Source organism: Typopeltis vanoorti, chromosome 16 (assembly GCF_054136105.1).
Source record: "Typopeltis vanoorti isolate ZY-2024b chromosome 16, IOZ_Tvanoo_1.0, whole genome shotgun sequence".
Lineage (NCBI taxonomy): Eukaryota > Metazoa > Arthropoda > Arachnida > Uropygi > Thelyphonidae > Typopeltis > Typopeltis vanoorti.
Genome location: NC_143564.1, coordinates 58,920,160 through 58,943,608, shown reverse-complemented (window position 1 = coordinate 58,943,608; position 23,449 = coordinate 58,920,160). Strand labels below are relative to the sequence as shown.

Below are 23,449 nucleotides of genomic sequence, written 5' to 3'. Positions count from 1 at the left end.
CTTCTCTTTGGAGGATATAATGGCTCTGCCTAGTACCGTACTGTGAGCGTTTCTTCTTACTCTTGGCATATTTTTTCATCCTTAGATAGTCTCTAAACGTAGGCATGAGGGTGTCCGCAACCTCATATACCCTTACAGCACTAAGTCAATGGATGAATTTCATCGAATGTAGCATTTTAAAGGGAAGGTTTCAGTACTCCTTCCGATCGACACACACACACACACACACACACACACACACACACACGCGCGCGCGCGCGCGCGCATGCACAAGTACTGAAACATGAGTGGTCTTTATAGTCATAATGGACATCATATGGATTCTCATTTCCCCAATTTCAAAGTACAGTTTTAAAACAATTGTTCTTCAGCTCAACTTATAGAGAATATGCTAGTCTGCACCTTAGACTCGGCCTCTATACTGACTTCGCCATAAGGTATATGGCTAAATATACTAACAGTGCACAGTTCTTCTCCGAGCAAGTATAATTCAACTGAAAAACTCATTGCTGTCTTTGCTGGCAGTCCCCACTTCTGTTTATTAATCCACATAAACATAACCAAAAGAAACATAGGTTAACTTCAAATCACGTAACATATAAGTTGTTTATACAATCCTTACTAAATAAATTTTTCATTATTCCTTATCTGCTTTTCATATGTAGAATTTCTATAATTTCCGCTTATCTGAAAATTATAGAAATTATGGAAATAATTCAAGTGAATTAAACAAACATGAAACAAACATATCATGAACCTCGTTCTGAAAAAAAAAAATACACCTATTGATAAACTCAAAGTATTGACTTCATGGCATTTATCCCCTTAGTAATTCAGCTTAAACCAATGCGACTTAATATATAATTCTCAATCTTCATTTTGAGTACCCTTGATAATTCTTTAGAGGCATTTAATACAGTTGGCTTACCATTCCTCAGTTGCATCCATAATAATAGGTGTGTCATGTCTCTAAATATGTGTATGCTAGAGTGGGAGGAAGATTAAATTACAGAGAATGAGAGAAAGAAAGAAAGAAAGTCGGCCTTTCCAACCACAGAGAAACCGCATGACTGATCTATAGCTCCTGCACTCTTCTAAGGGTACATAACTGTTAATAAGTTGGTACAAGAAATGCTTATATTAATGTTTTTAAAAGAAGAACAGTCTAATCAACAATTCAATCTACAATTCATTAGCATGCAGGTGCAGTGATGTCATTCATTATTACACCAATTATAACAAGACTACTTTTTACTGAAGTGATATTGGCTCAGTTCATTCATGATCGTTTACAATATTATATATATATTTGTATCATTTTGAACCGTTTTGACTAAGTTTTGGAATTATAACTCTTCTCATATTAATTACAAGTGAGATGGTTGCATAGATTTTAGTAAAGATTTCAAATATCAAATTTCATCAAAATCCGTCAAGGTATAGAGGACGTTTGTAATTACCTCCACAGAGTGTTAGGACCCATTTCAGAGGCTACTCTACACTACACAATTCCACTCAATGTTCATAACTTTATCTGTCAATTTCGTGTGTTCTCTAACCAGTTTGTCTGTTTTTATGGGAGAAAAAACCCACTACTTCCATATGTGATCAACTACCTCACTATTAGTTGAAAAAGCCTATAGAAATATTTACCTTTGTCCGCCGTCCTGGGCGGGATTCGAACCTGAATTCCATCCAGGATGGAATTGCACTAGAGAGGTGCTATCTTCATAGCACCTAGTATAATGCACCTCTGTAAGTCATACAGTGTATGACAATACAAACGTGCACTGTCGTGCAGTATATTAGTCACTTTTATCTCTGTTTAGCACCCATCCTTATACACGATATTGATGGAAGCTAAACAGAGATAAAAGGTCAGCTTTATTAAGCTGTCTTAGAAACACATCTGGAAAGCGCATCTAATATCATTTTATCTACTATAAAGAAATCATTCCAAATTAAACTAATACAAGCTAACTTGTGGAAGGATGGGTGCTAAACAGAGATAAAAGTGACTAATATACTGCACGACAGTGCACGTTTGTATTGTCATACACTGTATGACTTACAGATGTGCATTATACTATGTATTTGATCCATAATGTAGGCTCGACATTGCCAAAATGAGTAGGATAAAACAACTATCATGTAATAGTGAATACTGCAATGTAGGAATATTAAGAATGCAAGTAGCTTAAAGAGATATTTTTCTGCTCTTATATTTGAATGTTTTTACGTATTGACTTGATGTATTCATTGATTGCTAGTCTGAAGCAGTCTTCGCAATTGTTTGTTATAAAAGCCATGATTTGCGTCATAACACACACACACACACACACACACACACAAGCTACTAGGAAAAAATAAAATCTTTAAATCAGAGAATTTCGTTTACACATGAAGAGCGAATACTTTATGCGTACTCTTCTGCCCAGCGAGTGATTGACAAACAACGCTACGAAGAAAGCCTGAACAACAGGGGAGTGGGAAGAAAACTCTGCAGGCTATCCGCTCCTATTAACGTAGGAGGCGACCGATTATTAAGCGCACCATTGTCGTAAAGCATCTTGAAAGTTTCAAAGGGCAAAGGTACACGACCGCTGATGGAACTTTTGCAAGCGTCGATGATTTGTTAGGTGGGTGGCAACAGAAAAGCAATGTTAAGCGTGTAGGAGGATTCCCAAGAAGAGAGTTCGATCACGTAGTGTTTTGTAGATGATATTCTCTCTTAAAACTCCTCATACCCTCGGCGACGATAGGCATTCCTTTTTCTTGTTGACAGTAACTCGAAATATGGATTTCTCTAATGCTGCCTTGAACAGATAACAAAAGTGCGATTAAACATGTTTTACAGTCCATGGAGAAGTTTAAAACTCTTCATCCCTTCCCGATACTGAAATAAATTCCCAAAAGACCTTTTTAGAAAGAAAGCGTTTACATCCACATACATACTTGTGCATATGGTCACACTTTTCCTCCAGTTAGTTATACACAAGTTACTTACTGTATTTACTCGAATATAACTTGCACTTTTTTCCCCAAAATTAAAGTTTAAAAAATTGTGCTGCTAGATATAACGGGGAATTTTGGAAACTGAAGTTTTTTATGAAAAAAAATTAAATCTACGTTTATAATTAAATCTCAAATATTCATTATAATTTATAATTGCTCACGTTATTTATAAAATGAATGCATTTAAATTTTAATTATTAATGTTATTTACGCGATCGGCCGCTCACCTTCATCACGCGATATATTTGAATCTTTAGCCACAATGCTTCGGTAATTAAATTAAAACAAACATTTCATTATTACTTGTCCTTTTATCATTTCGGAATCATATGATCTTTGAGTTTATCATAACTTTGAGTTTAAAACCACCACTATAACTTGAACGTTTCTCCATATTTCAAGCAAAAAATACCAGTAATTTACAAGACTTGAGATACGTAATAAACAAAAGTGAAAGCGGCGAGCGAAACAGACAGCAATGGTAGGCCAGTAGAGATAGATCAGCTATGAAGACGTGCATATGATTGGTGCAGTATTAATGATTGAGCGACTCGACGACAAAGACAAGTCGACAATTGTTGAGTTGAAAAGCTAATTCTCTTCAACTGAATTCCATAATATCTGAAACTGCCATAACAACATTCACTATCTATTTTTTAAAGTTTTAAACTTTTTTTCGTGTGCGAGGTATATGCGAAACTTTTTAATTTCTTTTTTCGTAATGTAAAATCAGGGATGCGAGATATACGCGAGGGCGAGTTATATTCAAGTAACTACGGTATATATATATATATATATATATATATATATATATATATATATATATATATATATATATATATATATATATATATATATATATATATATATATATATATATATATATATATATATATATATATATATATATATATATATATATATATACCGTATATATATATATATATATATATATATAACCATGAATGACTTATTTATTCGTTAAAGCATTCGAATTTCATGAAACAAGCTTACATTAGTCTTCCCCCCCCCTTCTTTACATGGGTTTTATACCATTAAACATATTGGTAGGAGGATGGAGCTTCCGGGCTCAGTCGGTATAGACGAAGCCCTTTGGTCGAAAAGACATGGGTTCGATTCACGTCCATGACACGAGGAACCTCTATCAAGTCTTTTCGACAGAAGGTTAGTTATCCGGTCTCATACAGGATGGAGAATTTTTGTAAACCGGAAAAACCGGTGGTTTTTCATCCTTCAAAACAGGCGAACCGGTCCCTTGACCACACATACCATCCAGCACCGGAGACTGTGCTGGATGATAGCCAGCACCGTCTCCGGCTAGGAAATAGTAACTTCTGACCAATACCTCATCAAATGCCTGTATTGGCATCCTGGATACTTTATACGCTCCATACTTTCCTAACAACAGTAGGAGGATCCTACAATATGTACTTACAATTTCAAATACTTTATTTTCCTTGGTCAATTTCGTTGTTAAAAATAAATGACCAATGTTTGATCTTAGCAACAAAATATATTATTCTTTTTAATGACGAATAGATATCTGTTTGTCATTTTCTTATATCCTTTTGATTTTTCTAATACTATGATTTTTGAGTAAGTTAAATATGCAAACTAACTAGCACGCTTTATTTTATTCATCTGTTTGTTTTCTCACAGTTATTTTAAATTCAAACCATAGTGTATAATTGAATGCAAAAACACCAATCATTCGAAATGCCACCAGATATTCTGTAACGATTTATAATATTACAATCGTCGTTGCAAGTCCACCATTTAGTCATAGCAGATGCAAAATTCCCTGAAGCTGCATTTGTCACGTGATACTTTCCCAATACTTCGATTATCGTTAGCGTTACAGTTGAGAGTCATAATTATCAGCACCTAATTACAACCTAGTTTCTGTTGCAGCTTATTGATTTCTTATTCTTGTCGGATCATTGGTATGCTTTTGTATTTGCGTTTGCTCTTCACTGTGATAGATCTTTTATGAATTCTGCACAACATGCTCCGATTAAATAGAAACGACAGGTTTGGAAACTTATTTTTTATATCAAGCTCACATATGCGAGCTCGCAAAACCTATAATACAAGAATACAAAAATGCAGTACGTGAAGAAGTGGAGGGGAAAAAAATAACCTTTTGATGTTTCTTAATGAGCTGAATGGTGCAGTCCTTGAAGAAAGCAGTGAAAAAGGATGTTCTAGAGGAAAAGCTGTTCAAGGTTTTTTTTTGCGAACCTCACTTTGAAAGAATGCATTTTTTATACCTTTACACTGAAGTCAGTACTACGTACTATGGTCCCATGTGTAGGACCAACAGAGGCCTAAGGCTAGCGTACCGTAATTATAATTACTGGGAATTAGTAAATCATTCTCTGGTAAGTTTGCTACGCTGCTAGTGTGCTCTGCAAGACACATACAAAGTATCTCAAGAGAGAGTTCTGAGCTTGGTAAGTTCATATAACTTTGCTGATACCATATACTTCTCAAGGATTCAGTTCCACAAGCAAAGTTTGGTACAATGTAGTGTTTTTCTTGAAGTAGATGCATTAAGTCTTGTTTTTTAGCATAGTAGCAAGCTTTCTCGTGATGGAGGGTAGTGAATGAATGGCTCTGCCTGTCGACCAACGCTCACGAATCGATACATCGATAAGGACAAATTCATCTCCTCCCTTTACTGTAAGGTCAGCCATCCTCAGTCCAACAGTAAGATTCTACTGTTGCTGCTGCTGCTGTTATCAAACATATGTTCTTTAAATCTATTTTCTATAATCTTCACAACTGCATTGTGTCTTTTGACACGGACTCCACGTGTGCGATAGTAACACGGCGCAAGCTAGCCAAAGTTTCTATACAATAACAACCCGCTTTGTCTGTCATAGCATAAAACCTTGGTATATTAACTATAGTACATGAATATTAGCCGTAGGGTGGGCTAAGGATTAATCATCCGGAATGAGAACTTGCTTTATGCTGTCATAAAGCGAGTCCATAACACAACGAGTAATGAGAACTTGCTTTACGAGTATGTGTTATTTGCTGCAATATAAATTGACGGTACGTCCAAACGTTATTGAACATTTGCAAGATCCTTCCCCCTTTCTCTCAAAGCCTAAGTATTCGGTACTAAAGTAGGAGAGGGGAGTTAACGATCCTGCCACATCCCACATTTCCAGCTGAATGACTATAATAGAATCGTTGAAGAAATGTGACTAATTTCACTGTATTTAACATTTAATAGAAAAATACGACCCATTGAAATAACTATCACGTTCAGGATAGCATGTAACCTTTTAGTGCGCACATAATGTGTACAATCATTCTTCATAATATGTGCATGTACATTCTCACATTATTCCCATCAAGCCTGCATAGTTCGCAGGTAGGACAGGAAGATCCATTGCCATGTCGCGGTTTGTTTCCACATTCTACTTTGTTTTTTCAGTGTAGACGTGTGCATCTGACTACAGAGCAGTATTTTTATAATTCTTATTACAGCTTCTTACGACTGTCTTGTACTACCAATAAGCATTTTAAGTTCATTATATCAATTTATTTTGTTGCCCTATTCGCTTACCGTTGAATCTAATCATCTCCAATTTTTATTAGAATCATTTCCTGAATACCTAATTCATTAACATTTCATTTATAACATTTTGATGCTGTACGGTAGAAGGAAGAGAGTTTCCTACTTCATCCAGTTGTATGAGTTGAAGTTTCTCTCTCTATATCACTCACACAACAATACACATCGGTAATTGAGTGCCCCACCATTACTGAAAACGTAAAAGTTTCAAGATGTTGGCATTCGTGCATCAGACTTTTAATTTATTTTGTATTTATCAATTATCGTATTTCAAGGAGACAAATATGATAAGTGCCAAACACTTGCTCGTCTACTAAATAACTTAGTTAAATTAACGCCTGGATGACGATGAGATTGAGAGATTAATTTAACTCTCCTTCCCTTTTCAATTTCTTGTTTCTCGATAAAAAAAAATAAAAAAATAAAAAACGGTTGCATAAAATTAAATAAAAATATCCGGAATGAATTTGCACAAAATGATTGCGAATGATGTATAAAAATGTTGGGAATGTGTGACTAATATTCATTCGTATATATAATACTGAAACATCTGAATAATAAAATAAAAAAATTTAAAAAAAAACAGAGCCTTATGGGTTTTATCTGTTCGTTTCATAACCAGTTCTTTTCTTCATATTTTAATCTGCGTACATCAGTGGACGCTAACTGAATTTGCTACAAGCTGCACAAAAAAATCCAACTATACCGTGCTCTGCTCGATGTTTTTTTTTTTCCCAACTTCCTGAGCCCTGTGAATTCGGACTCTCCTGCGTAGATCTGTAATAATGCAAGGAAGCCATCACCTTGGAGACGTGCGTTATATCAACTGCTGGATCGATATGTTATCATCGTGCTCCGTAGCTCTAGGAGACGTAATGGTTCGCTAAAGCAATGTTTGAGGAAAGTGACCAGTGCCGAGAGTTGTATTAACTTGAGCAGTCGCTGATAATGGCAGGTCTCGGAGTATGAAAGGTTACCAATCTACCATGAAATACTTCTTAATAAACTCGTAGTTCTAATCGCTCACAGTTGGATGGGAAGTTAATTAAAATTCTAACAGATGCAGGAGAATTGGAGAAGAACATTTCATAATCCTTTTAGATGCAGAACGGTTGTTAATTATTGTATTTTTAACTGAAAAAAAGTAAATGTAATTATGACATCCTCATCATTTTATACCGGTAAAACCCCAACTAAAAAAAAGAAAGAGAGAACAAATAAGAAAGAGAATTTCATAGCTCGGTATGTGATACCACTTCTGCTTATTGAAAGACTTGAAAGAGCCTGAAATGGCTTGAAAACCATTTGGTCTCTATCAAAATTAATATAAAACTGAGAAAAAAATCCTTAGTCCATTTAGTACATTTTCATGCATGATTTCCAAACTCATAGCTGCACGAGATATTTTCGTTCCTTTTAAACGTTTAATCTTCCAGGAACAGTAACTCTTGTAAGTTTCAGATACCTGTGAATCCATGTTTGTCAGTTAGATATTCTACTGACTTCTTCCATGGTGTTTGAAAGCACACGGTGTGGTTTGTGACCATCTGAATAGCATACTTATCTCGGTAGAATCGTTAACATGGCCTTTAAATCCTTCTGAATGTATGATTTTTTGAATCTTAACCATACTAACTACTAAATAGTGTCATCTGAAATATAATCATAGTTCGTTTTAAAAAGTTCGTCATAGTAATTTTGTAATAGAACTTTTCATCAGCTGATATACTTTATTAGTTTATTAATAGGGACTTTTCCTTCAGATTACAAAATACTAACACTGAAGATGTTTATTTTCCAACTTTCTAGAAATCAAGTTTCCCTTTAGTAATTTTTGCGATTCGGCACCTACCTACAAAACCTACCAGATACCTACAAAATGGGAAATATTAATTCAATGAGTCATGATAATTTGTGATGCGAATGTTTGTATAGTGATAAAATTAATTTTCTTTCTCTAAAAAGAGAAGAAGCTTTGTAATTTTGGGAGGGTAGGGATTTTTCCCACTCCACGACGTTTCTTTAGTTATTGTTCGAATTTTATTCCACATTTTTCATTCTTTTCTCCTCAGCATACTTGAAAACGTTTTCATAATAGGAAGTTTAATAAACCATACTACTTTTTTATATTTACTGTCTTATTTTATCACTTTATTCGATACTGGTATTTCTTAAGAAGTGTTGAGCTATATTTCGATAAACTGAGCACTAAGATTAAATTTCTGATTCAATCTTAAAAGAAAAACAGTTCAAAACTCTATTTTCTATTACTAGTCATTTACTTTATTAAATCCACAGAGCTGTTCTAGGTATCAATCGGAACTTTGCAATAATCCTTAGTTCGCCAAACCCAAATAATCTGTGATTTTTATCGAAAGTCTCCGCTAGGCGGAAAATGTCGAATTTTCACCCTGGCAAAATGATGGGTGAAATGAAAGTGAAAAGGTTATTATGGAGAAATACAGTTAGATGAATGCATCAAGAATTTTTGAGATGTCACATCACTTTTGACATTTACAAAAAAAAAAAATATATCAAAGATGGTGTGTTGCAAGTCATCATCGAAGAAAGCTTCAATCATTTATCCACGCTACTAAGCCTAATGACTAAGTAACTGGCGCTTTCAAACTCAATGTAATTCGATATAGCCAAATTATGTCTTTCAGCTTTTTTTTTAATTTATAAATCGATATATATTATATTTTGAGAAAGTCTTCCGGTCACAAATGGAGTTTCAACACGTCTCTTTTTTGCCTTAAGTGGTGCGTAGCAATGATCGGTACCCCCAGAAAAGCTACTTCATTTTACTCAAAGTATCTGTATTGATTTTTTGTAAAAGAGCAACGAAAACCAAATCAAATTTATAGATGTGAGTTATCAGCTTTATGCTAAAATAATTTTAAGTAAACTTCATTTTAGCATTCTATCTAGCTATTTGAAACTAACTATTAATGCACACTCATATTCGTAAAAAAAACTATATTTCTGAAACCAGATGATGAATTAATTCTTCAGATATTGATTTTTTTCTTAATCTGAACACATCCGGCAACAATTTGCTATCTAATAAAGATTCTGTGTAATTAAGGAAAGGTATATCTTTTATAATGGAAATACAACTATTATATAAGAGTAATTATTATGACAAAGTAATACGCTTGCCTCTTAAAATGCAAATCATCTCTGTTATGCTTTATGGTGAGCCTGCATTGTCATGTACAAAATTAATTTATACCGAACAGCAGGCAAAAACGAAAACAAAAGGACGATCAATACGGTTAAGATGCTACTGAAGAAGTCTGAAGCAGCAGAAAAGAATCGTTCTACTTGCCTTTGATGTCTAGAAAATAAAAATTGGGGACACATTTATTAAAAAAAAAAAATTGTTCACTGAGTGTTAAAGAACAGATTTCAGTTGAGGAATTGGCTGCTGCAATTTAATTAGAAGAAAATTAAGAGTTGATTTTTTATTTAGGAAAAAAAAAATCTGGAATGACTCCGTCAGAAAAAAGTGTGGCAAAAAATACTCATAAAGAACAGATGGTAGTTGCAAAAACAATTATCATTCAAATTATTATTTAAATAACTTCGAATCTCGAGCCCCTTTTAAAACAGCCCGCATCACCCTGAATCCTTAATATTAAGAAACAAATATATAAATTATTTTTATTTCTTAAAAAAAAAAAAAAGCTCAGATGTTTAATGTTTAAACTCCAAGTCCGGAAATGACTTTATAATTTTTCTAATACTTAGAATTATTGCTCTGATCATTTGTAAACGATAGCATTCTAATATATTCTTTTTTGTGTAGTTTTAGTGAAATAAAACCTTCCTAGAACGATACATTTAACCCACACAAAACTCTTATTTGCTTTGTATTAGTTAAAGGTGCAAGTCTAGTTTTCTTAAACACTTTCAACACTTTCCAGAATTTAACCTATATAATATTAATCTCCTTAAGTGTTTCTTTCTTCATCTCATCCGTCTGGTGACGGGTTGGGAGCCTTTTGTACAATCTGTCTCCAAATGGTTCTATTTCTAGTCTTCTCGAACATAGTAATGAAGTTGAAGAATTCCCCTCTTTCTTTTAAGGATCTGAGCCAACTTTTCCTCGGTCTTCCGGGTGGGTGCTGTTTTCCTGTTCTTCCATTTAGCACGATGTTTGGAAGTCTATGAGGAGGCGTTCTGTGAATATGGCCGAACCATCGGAGCTGTTGCTGAAGAATAATGTCTGTGAGGTTGTCCTGGTAGTTGAGATCCTACTTGTTCTGTAGTTTTAAACACTTGGTCGCTTCCCCTCGAATGCACTTATTTTGAGTAGTTCCTTCTTAGTGAGTCGCCATGACTCACTTCCATATGTTGCTGTAGGGTTTCTTTAATGTTTTTTTAGTCCATAGTAATTTTAATTTCCCTTAAAAATTCTCTTCATATTCTTTTCATTCCTATAGTTTCACAAAAACACATTCCTGATTATTCGTTACATCGGATAGGTCCCTGTTGAATACTAGACCACTAACTTCCCATCTTATGGCATATCTTACTTGGCGATTAAAAAATAATAAATAAAAATAAAAAAAGTTATATATCAGATCTGGAAAAATCTGATGTAAGTCGAATACCCCATAATGTCCAAGAAGCATCTGGTAAATTGAACTATACCATTATTAGACATTTATTTATTTATTTATTTTTTTTTTGCTAGTCAATTATTTGATCTGAAAAGTCCATCAGAACCCAGTTGTCTGTAATAAATCTCTCAAGGTTGAGTTATCGAACTTAATATTGCACCGAACAAATTTAATAATGAGATCGGAATTATCATTAAGTGGGAACTTCGTTACTGAATCCACCCTTGCTCTTTTTTCTGCCTATAATTTTTCTATTAAAATTCAATTCAGAATCCTGAATATCGGACTGATATGTTGATATAGAGCCTTCATAGCTCAGTCGGTTTTGACGGTGCTTTTTTTTGTGGGGGATGGAAAGACCAGGGTTCGAATCCCATCTAGAACACTCGTTTATCACGGCTTTTCGTCTGAAGGTAAGTTAGCTGATCTCCAGGAATCTCATATTTTTCATCCCGCAAACAGGTAAACTGGCCAACAGCATACCCGCAATATGCAGACACAGGACACTACGGGAATAAAGATTAACAACCCTATTTTCCTAGGATTTGTTCGAACGCTTACATAGTGATGCGTGGATCGACGAGGATGCGTAAAACAGGAAGGAACACGTCTGTATAAGACCTGTTATATCTGGATTCCTACTAATGATCATTTTTGAAAATTCTTGATATTTAAAATACACCCTTAGTGTTAGTATCTACTTTCTTTAGTCAAGGAAGAACTGTCCCTCGATTTAAAATTTAGCTTTCTGCTTTGAAACCTAAACTTCACTAACATGCCTCTCTCTCTCTCTCTCTCTCTCTCTCGTTAAATGCTATGCCTCCTGGTACCTCAGTATTCGTGAACAGTGGATGTTTAGTTCTAAGAATTATAGAGAAACAAATCCTCTTTCTGAACCATGGTTTTTATCTCTGAGTCTCAAGCAAGCTTATTAATTATTCTTTCTATTTCACAGTCGTATCGTCATCGTGTATACTATTCTGCTTTCGTATCATTTATCATACTTGCCATTGCTATGGATTCTTTTCTATTCATATGCAGATCATTGTTTATTATTTTTTATTTTTTATTTTTTATTATTTTTATTTTTCTTGCTGTTAACTGAGGAGAGTACCGGAATGTTTTGATGTCAATAGAGATTTCTGGACGCTCCTTAATGTGTTTATCATAACTATCCATCCGACTCGCTGGTTTGTTTGTTCGTTGTCGTTGTTGTATTTGGAATTACAGCCAATGTAAATTAGGCGGCTATGAGGTCAGCGTCCGTAAACTGCATCTATTCTTCTGGCTTGTCTGCCTGTCGCGCCAGAGGGACCCCCCCCCCCTCTAGATGAGACCGACAAAAACTTTCCCGCCCTAAAGATTCTTAGCGTCACAAACAAAATTCGAATCATGTGAATGACTACTTGCCCTTTCGTACATCGTAAGGAATCCAGTTACGTACTTTAGCTCTGATCCCAGTAGATGCATATCCTGATCCTATTCCAATCTGTCTTCTTTGCATAAATGAGTCCCGTTTCGCTTATTATTGGGCCATTGCTGACTGCTTCCTTTCGGTATGTAAAACCGTTTCTTTATTGCCATACTCTCATCAAGATTAATCGCAACTTCTTAGCATTTCTACCCCTTTTATAATGAATTTTGAAGTGTTTAATATATGAATTGCTTGACTTCCTCGACGAAATCTTCTTCTTCATCATCTTTGTTCTTTTCTGTCCCTTTAAAACTCCTTGTTTTTCGTAACCTTAATTTAGTGAATAACATGGTTAATTTTGTGCCCGATGAAATATTTTACCTTTAAATCGCATATGTGTTCTCACTAGTTTTCCTGTCTGCAAGAATGAAAAATTCTACCAACATTGTATGAAGACCGACTCACCTTTTAAAGATTGTTGCATGTTGAGCAAGATTCGAACCGTGGTCGTTCGAATCTTGGCATCATCGTTACCGACTGAGCTAAAGCGGAACATTTTTGAATAAAGACATAAAATAGCGCTCATGTAAATATCAATTTAACAACTAAACGACCAATCGCGATGCATGGAACTTGAAACTAGTCTTCGACTACCATCTCTTCATTTAACATTATGTCAACAATAAAAGGAGAGAGAGAGAGAGCTATGAAGCAACTCCACTCACTAGTGCCACCAGCTGGATAAAATTATAAGAGGTGAAAGCCCTACTACATCCATAAGAGAACAGCAAACTCGCCTTTAGTTAAAAGTCCTTATAAATTTCCTGTTGGTATTACGACAGGAATTAAACTTGTTTTTCCAACAGGCAGTAGTCGCCATTGCCAATTATGCTCTGAAGGCTTTCACATTTCATCTCGTTATAATTTTTTTTTTTAAATTTAGTGTACAGTACAGTCTGTCGTCAGTAAAGAGTTGTACTATCTTAAAATTAATAGAGTCAGAGCGGTTTGGCTCGTCATAAATGTATCAAACACAACATAAAATATACATAAGGGAAGAAATACAAAAGCAACTGCAAAAAATGCTCCTACTATCGTATTATTTATTCCAAGATGAATATCAAATGCAAAGAGATTCATACGTCGTTTAAGCATAGCACACACACACACACACACACACAAAGTAAAGGTATATACGTACTATTTGTGTAAGTCAGAGGTCGTAGCAGTAGGTGATTATCACCGCAACGCTTGATAGTAAGAACGATCGATAAGAAAGAGAGAGAGAGAGAGAGAGAGGATCCCTCAGATAAGAGTAAGCAATCTAAACTTCTCTGCAGTAACCACAGCGATTTATAGTTCATCCCAAGAGGTTTAGAAAATTTCAAGGAGCAGTCTTGCTTGTTACAAATGCGAGTAGCAGAAAATGCTACATGCCTTTATACAATTACTGTTGCGTGTTTGTTTCAACGTTCTGTTTTTTCTCTTGGGCAGAATAGAGGACTTGAATCTCATTACTGTTCACGACATTAATAGATTTATTAAAAATGTATGTTCAGTCCAGACGCAGTTATTTGGAACAAACCCTATCGATCCTTCACGTGTAAAGTAAAAATGACTTCTGAGAATGTGAAGAAGGAAAGGAATAATTTCCAGATGTGCAGAGAAATGCAAAAATTTCTCTTCGCCTTGGAAAGTTTACTGACCGGAACAAAATTCCACATTTATATATTGTGGCTGGAAATGAACATTTGCGTTTTGCACAAGCTGAATGCAGACATAAATGGAAGTCCTTGGAAGCTCGTACTCAACCAAGAAGACAGTTCCTCCAGGTCTCTCTCTCTCTCTCTCTCTCTCTCTCTCTCTCTCTCTCCATGCTTAACATGGAGATAATTTTGTTACTTGAATCTTTTTCTGTAGTCATGCGATTTGTCATAAGCAAACACGATATTTAACTGCAGTGACTTCTGTCCTCTCCTAGTAGTGGTCTTTTTTGTTAGACTCAAATTAAACTTGATGAGCAGTGTCCTTAGCTATCACTAAAATATCCTAGTGTGGCATGATAACGCTCTAAACTTTAGAACGTTATCATGCGTTTATGGCTAAAGCATTGTGCATGCCAGGTATTGCCGAAGGACATTAAATGTTGGGACACATGAAAAAAAGAAATTATAAAGTAAAATTTTAAGAATCAGTGATGTAATATTATGGATTGCATATGATGCAGAGAACTAGACCAGTTGTATTTCAACTGTCCAGAACATTCGCTAATTTTCAGCACATTTTGGCAGTCTTAGTGAGTGAGTGAGTGAGTAGTCTATTCTCCATCTTTCTCTCTCTCTCTCTCTCTCTCTCTCTCTCTCTCTCTCTCTCTCTCTCTCTCCAACATTGGCTAAGGGTTCAAATCCTACCGTGGGCACACATATGTTCATGATTGATGTTTATTATTATTATTATTATTATTATTATTACGGGCGACTCCAGGGAGTCCTTAGACTCATCGAGGGAGGCCCTAAACATCATGTCCACACAACTATACGACATTCTCACAGTATCTATCATACCTTGCCTTGAACTCACTCACCGTCATAGCGCCCACAACAGACTCTGGCAGCTTATTCCACTCATTTACCACTCTAAAAGTAAAGAACCCAACTCTAACACCCCTGCTAACCACACTCTTGCCCAGCTTCCATAGGTGTCCCCTAGTTCTCCAACCACCAGTCCTGATCTCAAAAATATCCTCTGAATTTATCCTATAGAAACCCTTTAGCAATTTGAATGTCTCTATCATATCTCCCCTTTTCCGCCTATCAACTAATTTCTGCAACCCACAAATCTTCAACCTGTTCTCAAATGGTTCATTCCATAGACCCGCTATCATCTTAGTCACTCGCATCTGGATTCTCTCCACCTCCTCCCCATCAAGAAGGAACCTAGGTGACCAAATCCTGGCACAGTAGTCGAGATGAGGTCTTATCAAGGCTCGGTACAGAGGTACAATAACTTGCTTGTCTCTGCTCGTCAAGGTATTTTTCAACAACCAAGTGAGTTGATGAGCTGATTTAGCTACTTTTGCAATGTGCCCCCTAAACTTCATATCCCTATCCACCAACACTCCCAAGTCCCTGACCTCATCAATTTCCTGGAGTAAAGTTCCACCAATGTGGTATACTGCTGCTAATCTTTTCACCCCAAAATGCATAACCTTACATTTTGTCACATTAAATTGACATCCATTCTCCTTATTCCAGAACTCCAATCTATCCAAGTCATCCTGCAAGATTTTGACATCTTCTGCATTCACTATTGCCATACCCAACATGGCATCGTCAGCGAACAAATGAACTGTTCCTCTTAGATCCTTCCCTATATCTTTAATGAACAGATTAAACAGACGTGGTCCAAGAACAGAACCCTGCGGCACACCACTAGTCACAGGCCTTCTTTTGGACTCTACTTCTGAATAAACTACTCTTTGATATCTCTCCATCAACCACCCACTTATCCGTCTCACCAACCCTACATCCATTTCCATATGTTGTAGTTTACGGATTAGAATTCCATGTGGTATTTTGTCAAACGCCTTTGCCAGGTCCAGCAGTATCACTGTAAACCCATTACCCTTATCCAGTTCAGCTGTCACATTGTTATAAAACTTGAGCAAGTTACTGAGGCATGATCTACCCTTCCCAAAGCCATGCTGTCCCCCGTACAGTATCTCATTTTCATCAATCTATTCCTGTATTTTCCCCTTGACTACTTTCTCCAAGACCTTGACAACGACTCCTGATATGCTGATCGGTCGGTAATTTGCAACCGTAGTCTTGGATCCTCCTTTATGCAATGAAACTATTTTCCCCTCTTTCCACACCTTTGGGACTAAACCAGACCCGAGACTCAGATTAAACAACATGGTCAAGGGCACTGATAATTCCTTAGCCGCTTCACGCAAGACCCGTGCCGGTATACCATCCAATCCCACAGATGTATTCACATGAAGGTTCTGTAATAGACTATTCACTTCCACTTCATTCATCACAATTCCCGTATAAACTAATGGTTCCTTCATTTTTTCAATGTCATCACCTGGATGATATACTTTTGCGAAGTGCTCGCTCAGTAACTCCACTATATCGACTGATTCAGTGACCTCCTTACCATCGTCATTCCTTAAAATCATTTTCCCGTGTACAGTTTTTTTTCTTGCTTGCAGCATATTGAAAGAACTGTTTGGGATTCTCTTTAGCTTGCATCTCAAATGAGCTATTTTCACTATCCTGCGATACAACTTCAATTCTCCTTGGCTGCAGTTCATCAGCTATCATCAATAACACCCCCCCCATTTTATTCTCTCTGTCCCTCCTAAACACACCATAACCTACACATTATATCCCACTAAATATATCATTTTCCGTCAGCCATGTTTCACGCCAATAACCTGTGGCCAGGAAGAGCCAATCAAGGCCAAAAATTCTTCCTTGTTCCTAATACTCCTGGCATTAGTATACATAAAGTGCAGTGATCCCTTTGTCCCACCCCTATCTTGATGTGTTATTATAAATATCCCATTCCCATTTTTTGTCCATAGTACTGGCTCGGGTACATTATATACATTCTTACATTCAACTGTCTCACTGATGTCCGCATATCCACTCCCCCCCCCCCTATTTGGTAGTTCTAGTTTCCCTGGTTCTGCACATTCATTTTCACTTCATTCAGCAACACTTTTTCCAGTGTCCGCACACCAAATCCATTCAAATGCAAGCCGTCCATCTTGTATAAATCCTTTCGCCCATCAAACTCATTCCACACGTCCACGAATTCCACTCCACACCGTCTGCATAACCTGCGCATAATGTCGTTTGCGATATGAATTTCATAGCTTTTTGTGGGATCACTACACTGCTTATTTGAGGACTGAATTAATTTATTGATAGTAAGAACGATCATTAAGAGAGAGCGAGAGAGAGAGAGAGAGAGAGAGAGAGAGAGAGGATCCCCCCCCCTCTGTCTCTCTCTTGAAAAAGTTCCATATTGAGAATCTAAGACAGCATTTCCAGATGATCTACTCGACCCATGGTACTAACAAATATCTACTATAGAAACAGCCATTCAGCAGTAGGAATCACATGGGGAAAAAACAACATACGTTTCTGAAAACGGCTGATAGAAATCTACAGCAAATAAGAGGATGAGAGGACCTTCTAATGGATCATCCCTGACAGTGCTGTCAGGAATTCTTTTTATATTATTAGGATTATTTTGGTTCTGCAAAGAGTAACTGCAACACTGCTACCTCCGATCTCAGACGGAGGTAGCAGGGTTTTTTCTCCCGGAAACTCGGGTTTTTCATCCCGCATATAGGCAAATCGGCCCTTCAGAACACACGCAATTTGCAGACATAGAATACCAGTTGTGGTGGTGGTGTTGGAGGTGGGCGGTAGATGGCGTTGATTCGTAGTAGAGGTTCGGTGTAGTGGTTGAGACAGTTGTAGGTCCTCCCGCGATGAGTCTTCCGACTCCTTGGAGGTGTCAGGAATAAATAATAATAATAATAATAATAATAATAATAATAATAATAATAATAATAATAATAATAATAATGTAATGCTTGTTTTTCATTCCAGTTCGATACGGTATCACGCTCTTCCAACTTACGAAAGTGGATACCCAAAATCATAATGAAACAAAACACTATCTAGAACAGGAAAAAATAAAATACAATAAAGAGAAAATTCACCAGATGAATGCAGAAAATCAATCAAAAATCTATTTTCTTTGTATCAAAGACTTTTGAAAGGAATTTTGTAAATTAGAGGCCTGCCTGAAGTGACTACACATCGGTGAGCCTCTTATTTGCATATTATTTCGCCCAATAACCTGTAGTGACGTCATTAAATAATAAAAGGTACTTTACTTTGGTCAAATAAATCTAAGAATATGGAGACAATTACACGAGACAATGGACTTTTCGTTTTCACTGGCACTGTACACACTGGAAAAATAATAGTAATAAAAAAGCATGCTCATATGGAATGGATTTACCATCACTTATACTCTGAAAGGAAGACAAAAATATAATAACAATAGTATTTTAGGTAATGTATATCTTACGATGTTACCATCATGATGGCGATGGTCACTCTAACCATCTCTACCTGTCCATTGCATCAGATTTGTTTTACTGGTTTGAAGGATGTGGTAGTGATTCCAGTTGCCTTTCTTCCTATTCCCAGTTCGATCTCAATTTAAATGAGAATTGTAAGATGCACCACAACGTCTTCGTGGTCCAGTATTAACAAGCTGAATCTTCATCTTCATTCAGAAGCATTATTCACTTTCTGCAGAAATAATTGAATTACTCTAAATGTATTTCACTCTCTGACAGAATCTGTTTCTTCGAATTTATTTATTAATTATAGTTTCGATATGAAGTGAGATAGAAGTTTTAAATTTCTTATCATACAGCACGATGCGAATGATGTTTCAGGTGAAGTTTATTGTGTAGTACAGTTTGTAGCCATTCTATTTATGTTCGCTATTCTACAGGAAACGGTGCTTGCTAACTAAAATAGTAAGTCAGGAATTGGATATTGCAGACAGGAGGTTGCGCATGTGTCGTATAACAAGATACAACGCAACGAAAAACGAAATTTGATGATTACTTTTTATCTGCAAGATGGAATGAATAATTTCTTTTGGTAGGAAATCCCTCTCTCGCAGGAGAATTACAATTAGCCATTGCCGTTTTTAAGTAATCATAGAATTTTAATAATGATTTTTAGTCTTTTTTTTTTTTTTTTTTTCAGGAAAATGAAGAGTTTTACTGTTGTGGACGATAATAGTGTTTTTCTACTAGGGGTCAGTTTGCTGACTACTATCAAAGAATAGTGATCAAAACGGTTAAGGGTTAGATCGTTTGACAAATTACTGGTCTATGAATAGTTGCTACACGACAAACTGTCATTTAGTTAAGTTCAAGTGTTCTGACTGGATATACCTTTTCGTAGACACTGTTACTTTATTTCGACATTATTTCACATCCAGAAAACTGCATCCCTTCTTGTAATCAATGACAGTTTGCTTCTAACTCTAGTAGCCTATCAGCGGAGACCAGACATTACGACAACTTCTTATAATATGTAGACCTGTTAACAGCCTTCCCTATTTAAGTATGTTTTATACTTCATTAAGTACTGCTGAATGAGTACTTAGCGCTTGTAACAATGAATTGTGGAGTTTGAAAATTGTGGCCTAAACCGTCTCAATCGCGATGATATTTTATTTTGACAACACACAAAAAAAAATACGTTAAAAAAGGAAATAAAGTGAAGAGAACAAGACTAAATCGATGGACTTCACAGCAAAGCGTGGAGCTATTCATGCGTCTCACGAATATGGTGCTGGTAGCTCATTAAATGATTTTTCGGATTACCCAGAGGCAGGCCTTTAATGATCACGTATCTTGGTTATCTCCTCAGGGAAGTACGTTAAAAGTATTGTTTCAGTACCTTCGCGCTTCGTGATGATTAGGGTCAGTGAGTCGTGGCCAAGGTATTAAGGCGAAAAAATTTTTCAAAACTGTGCTGACAAGAGGAATTCTGCTTGTGCTAATCACATTTTGAAGTAATGTAAGGTCAAGGCCATAACTTCGGAAGGCTTTCCTTTTCCCAATCCTTCAAAATATATTTTTTTTAAAATAATATTAAAAATGCCTAATTGGTTCATTTCATGGCTGAAAGTAATTTTTTTTCTAATAGAACAACGAAATGTATTAGTTAAAAAAAAATTAAAAATTAAAAACAAAATAAGAAAAAACTATTCGATAATTGTGGATTTTCAAATACAATCGATGTTATTGTGTATAACTGATAAGAATAATTTATGATATGAACACAGATGGCGCTAAGATGATTAGTACCGCTACACAGAAAAAGTTTCTTTTAAATTAATTTTAAGCGACTTGTGTTTTAAGCATTTATTTTTCATCAACACCTTTTTCAACTGAATTGTTCTAATTGCATGCTTTTTTTTTAAATTTTTTCTCCCCTAAATAAGCGGTCATTTTTTAAAAAAAAATGTTTCGGAAAGGTTTTAAAATGGTTTATCTTTATAAGGCTGGCACTTTTATAGTTGAAATTTCCTAAATCGATGCCTTAAAAAAAAAAAAAAAAAATACGGTACTCCATTACCAGCACTCATTTTACCTTCTTAATGTGAGGTAAAATGAGGAATGATAATCTTAAGTTTCAAAGCCAGTGATTCAGGAGAGTATTGATTAAAGCGTCGACCTTATTAAAGCTAAACAATATTGAAATGAAACAGTTTATTTGATAGCTTCCTTTTGTTTTCAGTAATCTAGCTCCATTCACAGAGAATGATTGTGAGTCGCTTCCCAGTTTCCTCTCCTCTTGCATGTGCGACGCATTAACCTGTCAAGTCACGACAAGTAACTTGGCTTCTTAGAAACCTAATTACTATACTAACAGACTGGTTAATCTTATCTACATAGTGCATTATGGCTGTCAATTGCGCGCGCGCGCGTGTGTTCTTCGACCGGTTTACCTGTTTTGTGGAGTGAAATACCAGTCTCCGGAAAGAAAACCCTTTCACCTGAGGTGGAAGGTTTATATATATATATATATATATATATATATATATATATATATGCAAATAATTAGTATTCATATGCATACTATTCATAAAAAGATCTTGCGTTCTTTTTAAATGTCATATGTTTCATCTATAAATCTTATGCTTTCAGATGAGTCGCTCACATGTAATGTATGTGATCGACCCTTTCGTTCGCTACGTCTTTTGGAACGGCACCAGTTAAGGAAACGCCACTACCTCTGCTCGATTTGCGACTCGATCTTCCCCAATTTAATGGCTTTGGAACATCATAAGGAAGTGTTGGATCACTGGTCAGAAGACGAAGGTCACGCTCATGAGTCTGACACCGATGAAGAAAGTTCGGAAGATGATCTTGGCTTATGTGAAGATGTAGAAAGACTGCTATAAATGTCGAAACTACGTTTATCCGTATTTCTCGTATGTTGTTTTACTTCCAGACCTTAGTAGGTATGCTCAACTGCAAGAAAAGCATGTGTCGTTTGCTGTTGTGCAACTCTACAGAAACAATAATACATTTCAAGAGGGGAATGAATACTATATAATATTATTTACATCGAGAATGTCAAAAAAAAATCTTTAATTAATGTATTAGTGTCGATGCACTTTGCAAAACATGTATCTGTTCATTCAAGTATATTAATTCGGTTTGTCAACACATGCATGTTTATTAAGGTTGAGGTATTTCCCATCATGATGTATCTTCTGAATTATGGTTAATTTGAGAAATTTGCATGAACCAAAGAAAACCTGAAACGTATTAGTCTATAAAGTATAACTGCTAATGAATAATCCTTTTGAAATAATCTAGGTATTTCGATTTAAGGCTACAAAGAGGAAAATTTTGACTGCTGTGAACTACATTTCCACTTGTCTAATTATAAATAATAATAATTTCATTCTCAAGAGAGGCGCTCTTTTAGGCCTATCCTTTTCTTGTAACTCAGTAGACAGACAGTTTCTACTTCTCACCATCGCCGAAGTCAAATGCATTCCGATGGTGTCCCAGATCAGCGGGGAATTTCCCAATCCTGACTTGTATTTATTTGTATGTAATCGTGTGGATGTTCTACGGTTTATTTTACTGCGTTGAGGAACTAAAGCTTGAGTTTTTATGGAAGAAAACCTACATTTCTGCGACAAAGATCGACGACCTCTGGAACCAGCTGAAAATGACTATAAAAAGTATCTCTAGTCGCTGACCAAAATCGAATATAAAATGAACTTTCTTTGACAAGCCAAGCGTCATGGAAATAACGATGACTCCTACCTAATTTTTTCATATAATTATTGATTTTTTTCTGTATCTTTAGATAAATATTGTTAAAGACGTCAAAACTAACAATAAATTAATTTCCTCTTGCGTATTAAAGCTTTCATGACAGTTAGGCATAATGAAAAGTCATCAATCTAATCCATATCTTATAGAACTTTAATCGGAAATAACTTTATATTAATTAATATTTATAGTATAGTTTCAAAAAAAATCATATTACAGGTTAATTTAGTAATAATTTAGCTTTAATCTATTTACATAAGCGATTCATTTTGAAGTTCCTGTTTTACTTTCATGAAAATGTTCATTCAAAATATTGCTGAGAGGTAAACAAATTTTCTTCACTGAAATATCTTTTCTAGTTCAGCAAAATCTCTTTTATTAAAAACCGTAATATGTCATTGATTAGGTAAAATAATTTCAATGTTTTGTCTTGAAGTTTTCAAAATTCCAGTTCATTCAATCAGCTCTGTTTATCCAAGCAAATACTTGAATTGCGTCGAGGTTAAAAAATAAACTTGGCAAAAAGTTTTTCTATGGATCCAAAGTTCTGTCGATGAAATCTGGACTCTTAAAGAAACTGGAATTATCTACAGAAAGACTTGCTAAAAACCTTGACTGAGTAGTTTCATCCTTTTCCTCTAAAAATGATGAAACAGATCCAGATTCAAACCCCGCCTACGAAGAGAGAAATGTATAGAATCTTGTCTACTGCATATCAGGCACATTAGCCTATGAACAAACATAGTCATCATAGATAATACATAGACGCGGTCGTCGCAGGAGTATCCATGTGATGGTGTTTCAAAGATTGGGTATCCTGCCTAAATAGTCGAAAATCACCTTACGAATTAAAAAAATAAAGAAACTTT

General features: G+C 35.6%; 1 protein-coding gene across 1 annotated transcript in view; it reads left to right on the top strand.

The window, feature by feature from the left end:
• LOC150098052 (uncharacterized) overlaps window positions 1-22,121 on the top strand; it is a 64,383-nt gene extending 42,262 nt beyond the window's left edge. The window contains exon 3 of the mRNA XM_090406590.1: window positions 21,435-22,121. Within this exon, the coding sequence (XP_090262716.1) occupies window positions 21,435-21,691 (257 nt within the window). The 3' untranslated portion in view covers window positions 21,692-22,121. The remainder of the gene's footprint in view (window positions 1-21,434) is intronic.
• The last annotated feature ends 1,328 nt before the right edge of the window (window positions 22,122-23,449 follow it).